Raw genomic sequence first — 12,635 nt, 5'->3', positions numbered from 1 at the left:
TTACAATTAAAAATTATTTTAGTGGATAACTAAATAAATCAAAGTTACTTATTTTTGATCAATGACTAAGATTTGCTATTAGAATACGTACTTGAACAGAAAGAGAAACATGGCATTTATTAAAAAACTGATTTTTCTTTTACGAGACTTCTGTGAAAAATTCTATTCCTCAAGTAAACTCACTAATTTTTATTTATTATTAAACAACCAAAAATATTAAAACACAAAAAACAAAGAACTGAGTTTTAGGCACATTTATAATTTATTAGCTTATAAAGTGTATTGTTTCGTTTTACAAAATTTCAATAGCAATCAAATGGAATAATTGATTAAATTATAATAACAAAAATAAACAGTCAAAAATTTCTTATTCGCTGTGATTGTTACATTTATAAAAGATGAATAAAATCACAAAACGTAATTGATTTCTAGTTTTTTATTCCGATTTTTTTTTTGTAATTTCTGCATGTTTTTCATTAAAATGAAGCACGTTGCATAAAAAGAAAGATAGAAAATTTAATAATATTATGCGATTAAGTATTATACATATATAAATATGTATTCAAATTAATATTGTATATATATTTATATATATGTAGTTATACAATATATATGTGCATACGCTAAATTTTAGAAAAACTTCATTAATATCGCAATTTTCATGTATAACTTCATAATATGCCATTTATATTAATATGTAAAAGATTTCCTTTTTTAATGTATTTTATAATGCATAAATATATATTTTTTAGAATAATGAAAATAAAATTTTTGTTACATACAAATACGTTTTCATGTAATACAAGTATACAATTCCAGTTTAAAACGTTATAAGTTTGCAAGTATTTATTATACTTATATAATTATAAAATAGAATATTTTTAATGGGCGATAAAAATTATTTCAATATTTTTTTTTTAACTTTTTGAGTTTTTATTCTTTCATTTTTTCTTTTCGCCCTTTTCAAAATATGGACCACAGTTCATAAAAAGAATTTTTTAAATTATAAAAAAATCTTATGATAGTGGCTTTTCTTCTGGTATAGTGGGTGAAGTAACTCTTGAATTATTATCATCATTAAAACTGGATACGGAACCAGATCGTGATGTTGATACTTTTGTCTAAAAAAAAAATAAAAGAAAAAACATTAATTTATAATTTGCATTTTATTAATTAAAAGGTACCTTAACATTTTCATATGCCGACCCAACTTTATCTTCAATAGATCTCATGGATTCTGAATTTTTAATTTGCGAAAATTTACTTGAAATACCACTAGTTATTCCACCAAAAATCGAAGATGTTTTTTCCGCAGTGCTTTTCAAAACGGATTCTGTTCTCTGATAACTGAAATTTTTATGTTTTTTTAATAATAATTACATATTGAATGATAACAGCACATTTTTTTAGGAAATTTGTGATATGAGTTAGTTAGTTAATTTAAATTCATGTAACTTATAACCTAGTAACAGAAATTAGTAAATGGAGATATAATTTTGGTTGGTTTAATAACTTAAACAACATGTTAGTGCCTATATAAGAGATTTAAGAGTTACATAATGCTACAAGGAGGTTCCCCACAGAAAAAAATTTAACTTTAATTTTAAACTAATGTTTGTATTTTACCTGAGGTATTTTTACGAAATTTACTTACATTGGAGCTTCAGTTACAGCTTTGGCAACCTCGTTAACTTTACATTCAACGCTTTGGAAACTAAGTAAATAAATTCAAAATAAAATTAAAATAGAAAATCAAAAATATAAAATTATAATATGACAAAAAAAATCGATTTTGTGAAATAAGAAATTAAAAGTAATTAAAAATAATAAAATTAACGTAATAAAAATTTAAATCAATCAATTGCACAGATGTAGAATTTGAAGAAAAAAAATTTAAAAATATTTCTAAAGCTTATTTAACCATATTGGAACAAAAAAAATTAATTTATTAAAAATAATTTTTTTGTTTAAATCTTGTTTAAATTTTAATTGTAATTTTGTTATTCTTTTATAATTAATTTTTTTTTAACCGAGAAATATTGAAATTTACGACATCATATTATGAAATTATAAATTAAAATTTACTGAAAATTAGTTTATAACAACATGTACATTAATATGTTGTACCATATTAATATGAAATGGTGATAAAAAAGTAGCTATGTAAATAAAATCAAATTAAACTAATCTACAAATTTTTTTTAAATGACACAATAATATTGTTCTTAGCTGAGATTTTAGCTGTTTTAAACCTAAAAATTCTGAAATAATGCTTTAGAAATATATTTTGAAATTTGTTTTCTTCTTAAACAGTATCTAAGTTTCCAAAATTTTGATATCTTTTTCAGCAAAAAAAAATATTGAAATTTCAAAAACATTTTTCAAAATTAGCTATTAACTTTCAACTTTTTTGAATCTTTATATTTTCAGGAGCCTCCTGCATTAAATCTTCTTCCAAAATTTTTTATGCTCTAAAAAATGAAATCTCTTTCAAAGAGAATTTATTTAATAACTGAAGTTCAGTTTCCTAAAAATATTCTGACATAATTGCTATTTGATTCGCGCGTATAATAATAGTAAGTAACTCTAATAACAGAAAACGAGACAAATATGTTATGTATTGAAAAAACTCTGATAATTAAAAATCCCTTTTTTAATTTAATATTAACTCTTATCAAGTTAAAATCCTATTCCTTCTAATCTTATTCTTCTGCTTCAACTTTATAATTATATAAGTGTTATACAGGCTATAATTAATATACATATTTAATTTGTATCCTTGTCTTTTTATAATTTTCTTTTCTAAAGTGTAACTCACACTGTGCTTTCTTTGACATTTTTCAATCCTTGATTGACATCATCAGTTATTTCTCTCCATACAGTTATGCCCAATTTTCTTTTAAGATCAGAGGCATGTCGAACTTTTGAAGCTAAGACTGTTCTTAAAGTGTTAATTTCATCTTCCACACGGGCTAATTCCTAAAATAAAGTTAAAATAAGAGACGATATTAATTTTACTATTATATTAAGTTTTTTTATAAATAATTTTCATTTACTTGACTCCATTCAGCTCTTTGTCTTTCTTGTTCTTCAGTTGTTAATGCAGCAAATTCTGCAGCTATATCAGCTGAAGCAACTGAATGCGCTGGTGAAGTTGGTTCTGACATTTTATTTGAATTATCTGTAATAAAAAAAATTAGATACAAAAGTAAGTATATATGCAATTATACAATTGATAAAAATTAAAAATTGTAAGACAAATAATTGTCATAATAATTATTGTACATGTAATTATTGCAATAATTAATATACAATATTGATATAATATTATTTTACATTAAGGTACAAATTAAATATAAAGAGTGTGATCTCTTAAAATTTAATTTCAATAAAAACTCTTTTCTGTGAATTAATTTAGGCAAATTTTTAAAGTGAAATGCAAAAAATAGCAAATTTATAAGCAATGTGAGTCAATTCACTAATTCGAATAGAATGAATAACATTCTTATAATTAAAATTCAGATTTAATTATGTATGTTGTATAATGTTTTAAAACATTTTAATTTAAAAATAAAAAATACAGCAATTTTGTTATTTAACTATTTTAATTAATATAAAATTATTTTTTTTATTGATTATTTACGATACATTAAAACATTAATGAAGTAAAAAGTTAAAAGTATCAAGAGTGAAACTTGGATTACTCTGTATTACTAGTATGAAGTGTTATTCATAATTTGATAATAAAGAAAAATTGAAAAAAATATAATAAAATTTTATAGCAAAATTAAAATCAAAATTCACTCAACAATGAAAATTTTCGACAAATAACTTTCAAAAGTGAATTAAAGAAAAAGAGTTGAAGCAAAACATGATTACAAAATATTGTGATTTTAAAGCTTTTTCACTTCCTCTTCGGTTTACTATCCACTCTTAGTAAGAAAATTTTTTTGGAAAAAAAAAACTGGAATATAAAATATTAATATTCAAGGAAATTTAAAATTTTAATTTAATATGTTACTGATTCATTTTTTTAAAAATTATTTATATTTAATTAAACAAAGTTTGTTCAAACAAAACATTTCATAAAAGAACGTGTGTCGTTAAATGTATATTTTCTGTTTCTGGCATAATGTATGACTATCAAAAAAATAACGAAATAAAAGTAGAGAAGAGGCATCTGTTAACAGAGGAGTACTATATCTGGGGCGTTACTATTCAATTCTATTTCCTTGAAACGATTTTCGTATTTACAGAAATGATACAAATTGATTAGTACTACCTTACCATTTTTTCGAATACGAAAATCGAATGACATAGTAAGGCCCTGGAGTCGCTTTGATCGAATAAAATAGAATCGAATTTTTGTTTAAGAATCACGTACATTATATATATTTGTTTTTTGGATTCATACCATTTTTAAATTCGCTAAAATTAATAGGAAACCCTCTTGTAAAGTTTAATAATCAGTAAGTATCTATTGTTCATTTTGTGCATTTAATCTTAAAATTATTTTTTTATAAATAAATTTTCTTGCATATTTATGTACAAATTTTAAATATCTTACACATGGAATGAAAGATTTTCATTGTTAATAAATTTCTTTGATAAATTGAGCTAAAATTTGAATTTTTTTTATTAAATCAATATGTTGTAATTAAGCTTAAAATAAAAAAAATAATATTCAAGTATAAAAAAAATCAGGAAGAAGTAATTTATTTAAAACAATTTACAAAACAAAAAACAAAGTAAAAAATTATGGAAGTTAATTTGAAACTTATTTCGAAGTGCATACACGGAATTAATTATTAATTTTAAATTTGAATTAAAATAACAACAAAATAAGTTGTTAGAGTGAAATATTACTTTATTACAAAGATATTATTTGTTAGAGTTGTTAGAGTTGATTTTAATTTAAAAAAAAAACATTTATTTTAAAGTATGTAATATTAGTAATTCAATAATTTTTAATATAAATATTTAATTTCGGTGAATCCATATCTACTAACCCTGGGTAATTTATTAAATTTCAATGACATTTTAAAAATTTAATTTACTTTTTATATGCATTGCAAAATTAATTTAATTTAAATAGGTATCAAACTAAAAAAAAAAGTTTTACAAAATTTTGTAACAATCGTATTATTTTGTATTTTGTTTTAAGTAATTTATGTAAACGGCTTTTACTATTAATTTTTATTTAAATAATTACCGCATATACCCATTTATTTTATGTACATACTTACTGCACATACTTATATGTAATTCACAACACAATCATTATATAATTACTATACAATTTAATGCAGTTTTAAACCTTCAAACAGCTGATTAAATAAATAAATATAAAAAACTAAATAGTTTACGTTATGATAAAACTAAATAGTAAAAAAGAAAAGTAATAATAAATTTACTTCTTCACGCTTTTCGCATTTATTTATTTATTCATATATAATAGTAGTATAATATAATAAAGTTTAATGATTAAAAAATTAATGTAATAAATATAAGATCAATGACTATAAAACTAAATTTATTTTAATTAAATTGTTCAATTTTTTGTTTACTAACACGCGAAACCAGAGCAAAAATCTATAATATTTGAAGTTTTCAAGATATCGTAAAATGTCTTCAATCACTTAAAATGTTGTTTTATAAAACTTAATAAAGAGTGAAATTTTTCTGTTCCTTGTTTTTCAGTACAAAACATTACAATTATTATTTTTAATGTAAACTATTAAGAAATCAAATATTTTGAAATCAAAAGAGTCGCAAGTTTTGAAGCTATACGTTATTTCAATGAGCGAAGAAATATTAAGGGCAATTCTCGACCCAATTTTAACGTCGAAACAATTAAAGTGTTTTAATAAATTTAAATTTACAGTAACACCTATATGCATATTTTGGAATTACCAAATTCAAATAATATTATTAATTAAGTATTTAATACCCAAATCAATAAATTAAGAGAAAATATTAAAATTTAGTTGAAACTTTTGAAAACATTTTCATAAAAATCATTAATTAATTTTCATAAACATTTTTAATAAAACATCATCCAAATAAATAATGATTTTGTTATGTAATAATTTATTACAAAAATTTTTATAAAATGGCGTGTTAATTTTGGAGTAAAATAAAAATATTTATGTATGTATGTACGTGTATATGAGTAAAATATAAATAAAAATTGTTACCTTGAAAACTAACTAAAACAATTTAGTTTACCCTCATTGGTCCATTCCCTTTTTCTTCATTAATTTTCTACTTTTATTTTGTATTATTTTTTGTTTCCCTTCTAATCTGAGATTGTTAAAAATTTTTTTTACCTCCTCAGATACATATTCAATACACGTGTTGTATAATACGGGGATAACAAAAATATTTATGATTGATTGTATGAAATATTGTAAAAAAAATTAATTATAATTGTAAAAAAGCAACAAATAAAAATTAAAAAATAAAAAAATTAGAAAATTTTTTTCTACTTTTGCCTTTCTTTAAAAGTTGTTATAATGATTTTTTTACTCTTTTCAGTTATAAAATTTTTATAAATACGTACATTATGTATATATACTCGTATCATTGAAAAATTGTGTAAAAAGCCATAATAGAGACAAGCAAAAAAAAAAAATTTTTTTAAGCTAAATCAAAAGGTAAAAATGTTGTACAAATCTCAGTAAGATCCTCTTGGTAAATGGTCTTGGATTGAATGTTCGTTATGCAATTAGAAAATACTTTCATATACAAAGAAATCTAATGAATGCATGACCAACTTTTCTTTATTATGATGTTATTCCCACATAATGATAATTGTTAAATAGGCAATAGTATAACCATAGTAATTTCATATATAATTAGTTTAAGGCAACTTAAGCTTAATTTGAATGAAATAAAAGATAAGAAAAAACTACTAAATCAAAAAAATACGCCATTCTATCTTAAAGACAATGGTAATAATAAAACGAAATTTTGAGTGTACTTTCCCTACAAAATTTTTAAATAGGTTATTCTTGTAAACACAATTTTTTAATAATATTTAGAAACTAGTATGTAACAATCTTACAAGTTTGTTTACAATTTTTTAATCGAATTAGGTAAGTTTTATTAAATATTTAGAAAAATTATTAACATTTTTTTTTTCAATTTTTAATTAATGAAATAAACATAATATCGAGAACACATAGTGGATATAGCAGTAGTCATAATTATATTAACCAATAGTTATGACTGCAGCATATAACCCGGAGGAGAATCACAAAAAATTAGTGTGGCCAACAAAATAATAATTTATGTGTAATTTATCATAGAATATACCATCGGTATTATAAGGCAAATATAAAGTGATAATATTATAAAACATAATTATACATTTAGCACAATTATAAATAATACATTATAGCAGTAGTAGACTGCTTTGCAAACATAACCTGTTCAAATAAACAAAGAATAAAAATTTGCAATTTTTTGAATTTCAAAAGCTTTTTTGCCACCAAGACAACTTGGAATACAATATTATGTTGTAACAGATTTCAGCAAATCTAAATAAAAATATTTTTCATTTTTCTCAGGTTTTAATACAAAATTATTAGGTATTTTTAGTTTAATAAACTATGTGAGAAACACAGTTTTAATATAAAAAATCATTTACCCACTTTTAAGGTAAAAAATAATATCTTTGTAATAAGGTAATCTTTATTAAGGTAATCTTTGTACATAATATCCATTTATGTTTATGTCTTTGAAAGTAACTTTAAATTATTTTATTTCTATGTTTGTTTTGCAAGTAGTTATTTGCATATTATTTTTCTTTCAAATAGACACTATATTGAGTAAGATTGTATGTTATTTGTATGCAACATAAGATCATCATAACATTTTTTTGCAAATATCAAAACAAATAACAATTGCAAACGTGTTGCAATTGATGACGTTTACTGTTTATTTGACGTAATCTTTATAATCAATTCGTGACTGACCATATGGTAAGCTTAAAATTTTTATTTTACGAATTTTTTATTATAAAAAATAAAAAGAAAATAAAAATTGTAACTCGTTTAAAAATTGCCAATTTACCATCATACTATTTAAAAAATGTTGATAGTTACTTTTTCATTGGATTATATGAAAACATATTAAATATTATACATATATAGAAATAATTAGAATAATTGAGCTCAAAGTCTATTTTTCTTCATCTAATTTATAATTTTTTTATATGTGACAGATTAAAACTAAAAAAGAAAAGTAAAAAAACAATAAATTTAAAATAAAAAATAAAAAATAATACCTGTGCTGCCGAAATTTAAAAATTTTTTATAATTGTCACTACTTGAAATACGTGCTAAATATGGTTTAGAAAAATCTATAAATGTTACTTTAACATCACGCATTGATTTTTTTGTTGCAAAGAATTTTAAACGAAATCTTTTAGCAATTTTTAATAATACATCATTTTTTAAACCTTTCGTTGTTGTTGGTATAATAGTAGAAAATTCTGTTTCAACTGTTTGATATTCCAAACTTTCATAATCATTTTTTTGATTTCCATTACTATTTTCATCATTATCATTATTATAATCAAAACTATCAACTAGAATTTCATCTAATTTCAAGTTACGAAAAAATAATTCTGTTTCTTCAGACCATTCATAATTAATTGGTATGGAATTATAATTTGAATCTAATTCAGTAATTTCATCTAAGCTTGGTGTAATACAATTTTCTAACTTTGGTATATAGGAATCTTCGATATATTCTAAACTTATCGGTTCATTTTCACACATTTTTTTTTTGTTTTCTTTTTCGCTACAAACTTTTACTTCTTTTACTAAATGAAATATTTATGTATGTATATTATAAATATTATTAGATCACCATTTCAGAAACATTCACAACTTATTTATGTTATTGAAAACATGTTTGACATTTTTACGTCTATTAATGTATTTAATTTAAACTACATACTAAATTTTTATTTGATATTAAAACACAAAACAACAAAAGAAAATACATTCAAAATATTAAATCAATAGTATAATATTTTCACAAAATCACAAGGAAAATTAAAAAAAAAAAAAAAACAAAAAAACTATAACATTTCCAATTTGAAAATTTCCTAAGAAAAAAATAAACGCGATAAGTTTAAGTGAACAATACAGACTAAAAAAAAAATTAATGAAAAAAATATGAAAAGCTGGCAATTTTTACTTCATGTTTAAATTTACGAGGCCAATGGTTGGTTAGTAACCAATATTCAGCCAGTTAACAAAGCAGTTAATGTATACTTATATATGTTGGTTTCTCTCTTTTGCACAATAACATTTTTGTTAGTTAACATTTACTACAATTCGAATGAATGTATATTCTAACTACGCACGGATTCTTTTACTTTTGCGGCCGTATTTTTTTAACTGAAAATCAGGAAAAAAAAAAATTTTTTTCAACAATGATCGTATAATAAGTAAAAAAAATTATAACAAAAGAGGAAAATTAAAAAAAAAAAACAGAAAAGAAAAGTAATGAAAAAAAAACTGGTATAGAGTTATACACTTAAGTTCATAGGAATAAAGCTATTTTGGAGTTTCAATATGAAAGTTAACTTTGTGTTTTTAGTATTTTCATATAGTTCAAAAAACCATAATATGATGGTTAAGCAAAATTTTAAATTTAATACTCAAGCTATATTAAATTGTTCATGTTTGAGTAAAATTTAATACAAATTTCATGTGTGGAACTTTTTTTTTTTTAAAAGACATAACTTAATTAATTTAAACAATATATTTATACAAATTATTTGATGTGACAAATGGGATTTAGTTAATTTTATTAAAAGGTTTTGCATATTTTTCAGAAGATCATAAAAACATATTAAGCATCCATATACAAATGCAAAGAACTGTTACATCTGAGTAGCGCTACAATATCTGTTTATCACTGACGACTCATTCCAGCAATGAAATTTAGTATGTACAGATAAAAATTCCACTTTTTTTTTACAGATACAGAAAATGCATTATGCTTATGTTGCAAATAATCGCGAAGCCTTTAACTTCATCGAGTATGAGGAATTCTGAAGCTGTTAGAATTAAATGCTCCACTTTTTGTAGATTAAATAAATTAAATTTTTGATTTAATTTAAAAAAAAAAATTCCATTTAATTTGAATTAAATTAATGTAAAATTCTATGTTGATTTATTTTTGAAGGCTGAATTGTTCTTTTTCTTGCTTTTTGCTCATATAAATACTTAATTTATGATATTTTTTCATGGTAAATTGATCAGAGTTTAATAAAAAAGTAGCTGTTGAGCCATATTTTGAAAAACAAAAATTAAAAAATTTACTGTTCTCTCTGAAAAATTTTTTTTGTGTATATTATATAAAAAAACAATTGCATTATCCACCACATCAAAAATCGATTAATTTTAACTTTTTTATAAGAGCTATATAACAGAAAATTCAAATTTCTTGTGCTTCGCCACTGTTATTTTCACTTTAATTTAAGAGTTTTTTGTTTTATAATAAGATGTATGTATGTATGTAGAGAGTCAATATGAAGGTAACTACATAAGTTTTTTTGGAACAAACATGATAAAAAAAAGCTAATAATTTCGAAAGCAGATGTAACAATTAGCCTTAGTATATAATTGGTTTGTGATATTTCGATTGAATAAAAAGCGAAATAGCAATTTCTACAAAGTTTGCGAGATATAGCAAAGAAATACACAGTTACAGTTGGATATGCATACATGCATAACTAACATGAATTAAAGCGAAATTCTGAAATAAACAAATTAAAGTAAAAATATGTTTTTATCATAAATTGAACATTATATTATTTGTTCTGTTATTAGGGAAGTATTGTATTGCCACGTTTTATTTTCTTTGTCTTTTTTTATTTAGAAAAACATAAACAATCGAATTTACAATTGAGCTGTTTGAATACTAGTGAGCAACATTTAAACTATTATTTCAACATCATTATAATTTAATGATCAAATAATCAAATATCTATCAATTTCCAAATATTTAGGGAATCATGGATGAACAATCTAGTTGTTCACTGTACAACGCTTCTATTTTCCAGTAAATAAAACTTTGTAATTCTACTAAAAGACAAACAAATATGAACATATTTGAATATTAAAAGAAGTATTTGTAAATTATTTGTTTTAAATATTGTTAAATAGTTTTTAAATTTTTATTAATACTTTCTAAATTTCTTATCTTTAGGAGTACCAATTACACATTCTAATTGATAAATGGGCTTATCTAAAAAAAAATGATTTGAGTCACCATTCCAGTAATATCTGTTATTATTTTTCTCTTGTGTTCCTGGCATATTAGAATTAAAAGTGGAATTTATTTCTATTTTTTTTAAATTTAATTAAAGTTTGTAATTTTAAGCAGTTAGGTAAGTACCAATATATACAAAATATATAGAACTGGACTATTCCAGTGCTTCTAATTCGAAAAAAAATTATAACCATTGCGACACCTCATGACACGTTGAAACCCTATCAAAATTTTGTTGCAAGAACAACTTATTTAGTCATAAAAGAAAATCATTATGCTTAAAGAATCTTATTAAAATTTGAAAAAAGGGAATTAATTGAAAAATATACATTTTTAAATGGTTATATTTTTATCAAGTTAAAAGTTGAACTTACTAATATTAAATTTTACTTACACTCTTCGGCCATTCCAAACGAACAATATTCTCTTTTATTTCTTTTTAATAAATGTTTAGAAAATTTAGAAGTCTTTTTGTAATTTATTTGAATCGAAAGTAATGTAATTCAAAAATTGGAACTATTACTATTATTCTTTTGAAGGGCAGGTATACAAGAACTTTGTTTTAGTCACTTTTTATAAATGACAAACTTAAATTTTTGACACTTCAACTGACATGTGATGAAATTTTAAATATGTACATATTAAGTATAGCCATAGAGAAATTAAATAAATAGATTGGATATAAGATCTAACTTTCCTTTTCTTTCTAATAGGATCTCTTATCTATCAATATTACCTATGATGTTCTCTCTTATTTTCAGCTGAAAAGAAATACGAATGTAAATTGTCAAATTATTTGTATTTTTTTATTTCTTATGACTTTTAACTTAAAGAAAAAAAATTATTTTTTAAAAAATAAGGCAAAAAAAGTTATAATAAAAAAATTCGGAATTTATAGTTTTTTTAAATTTTTAATATTGGAATTTTTTGTTTCCTCTTGATTTTTATTTCTTAAGTTTTAAACGACATAATTTTTTAAAGAAATGAATGCTTCGCCGAGTTTTATAATAACGAAGTTTGACAATCATGATTGAGATTGATAAAGATTGAAGAGAATTTATGTTTAGATTGCAATCAGTCTTTATGCATATAGCACTTTAAATTTTAAAGCCAAAAAAATTGCCACTTCTCTATCAAATAACAAATCGCAACAAAAAAAAAACATTAAAACAACTGTTCACAACAAATTTTATTTATCAAATATTTACGCCATTTTTCGTTTTATTTCTGTCAAAAATTATTGGCGAAAAAATATAAATTGTTTCAACAGGTTTATAAAAATGATTGATTGATGATGTTTATCAATCTCAATCATGGTTATCAATCTTTGATTGACATGC

At 22.1% G+C, this 12,635-nt stretch overlaps 1 protein-coding gene across 3 annotated transcripts; it reads right to left on the bottom strand.

The window, feature by feature from the left end:
- Positions 1-239: 239 nt before the first annotated feature.
- LOC129610804 (tumor protein D54) lies at positions 240-11,877 on the bottom strand. 3 transcript variants are annotated; one of them, XM_055523529.1, is made up of 6 exons: positions 11,690-11,877; positions 3,057-3,181; positions 2,819-2,979; positions 1,655-1,714; positions 1,185-1,347; positions 240-1,121 (listed from the first exon to the last, which is right to left on the bottom strand). In XM_055523529.1, exons 1-6 carry the CDS (start codon positions 11,700-11,702, stop codon positions 1,017-1,019), a joined length of 627 nt encoding a protein of 208 aa, XP_055379504.1. In that variant the 5' UTR covers positions 11,703-11,877; the 3' UTR covers positions 240-1,016. The 3 variants fall into 3 exon arrangements, with proteins under 3 accessions (XP_055379504.1, XP_055379501.1, XP_055379503.1); XM_055523526.1 differs by lacking the exon at positions 11,690-11,877 and adding an exon at positions 8,291-9,020; XM_055523528.1 differs by lacking the exons at positions 1,655-1,714; positions 11,690-11,877 and adding an exon at positions 8,291-9,027.
- Between the last annotated feature and the right edge of the window lie 758 nt (positions 11,878-12,635).

The sequence above is a fragment of the Condylostylus longicornis genome, unplaced genomic scaffold, assembly GCF_029603195.1.
Source record: "Condylostylus longicornis isolate FDR11 unplaced genomic scaffold, ASM2960319v2 ptg000048l, whole genome shotgun sequence".
In the NCBI taxonomy this organism is placed as follows: Eukaryota; Metazoa; Arthropoda; class Insecta; order Diptera; family Dolichopodidae; genus Condylostylus; species Condylostylus longicornis.
The sequence above is the reverse complement of the archived record's forward strand: the minus strand, read 5'-3'. Positions and strand labels throughout refer to the sequence as shown.

Coding starts and splice junctions, on each gene's coding strand:
- LOC129610804 (XM_055523526.1), bottom strand. CDS start 8,786: ATGTGTGAAAATGAACCGATAAGTTTAGAATATATCGAAGATTCCTAT. Junction 3,182..8,290: donor TTTAAATTTCGGCAGCACAG/GTATTATTTTTT, acceptor TTTTTATTACAG/ATAATTCAAATAAAATGTCA. Junction 1,715..2,818: donor AATGTCAAAGAAAGCACAGT/GTGAGTTACACT, acceptor TTATTTACTTAG/TTTCCAAAGCGTTGAATGTA.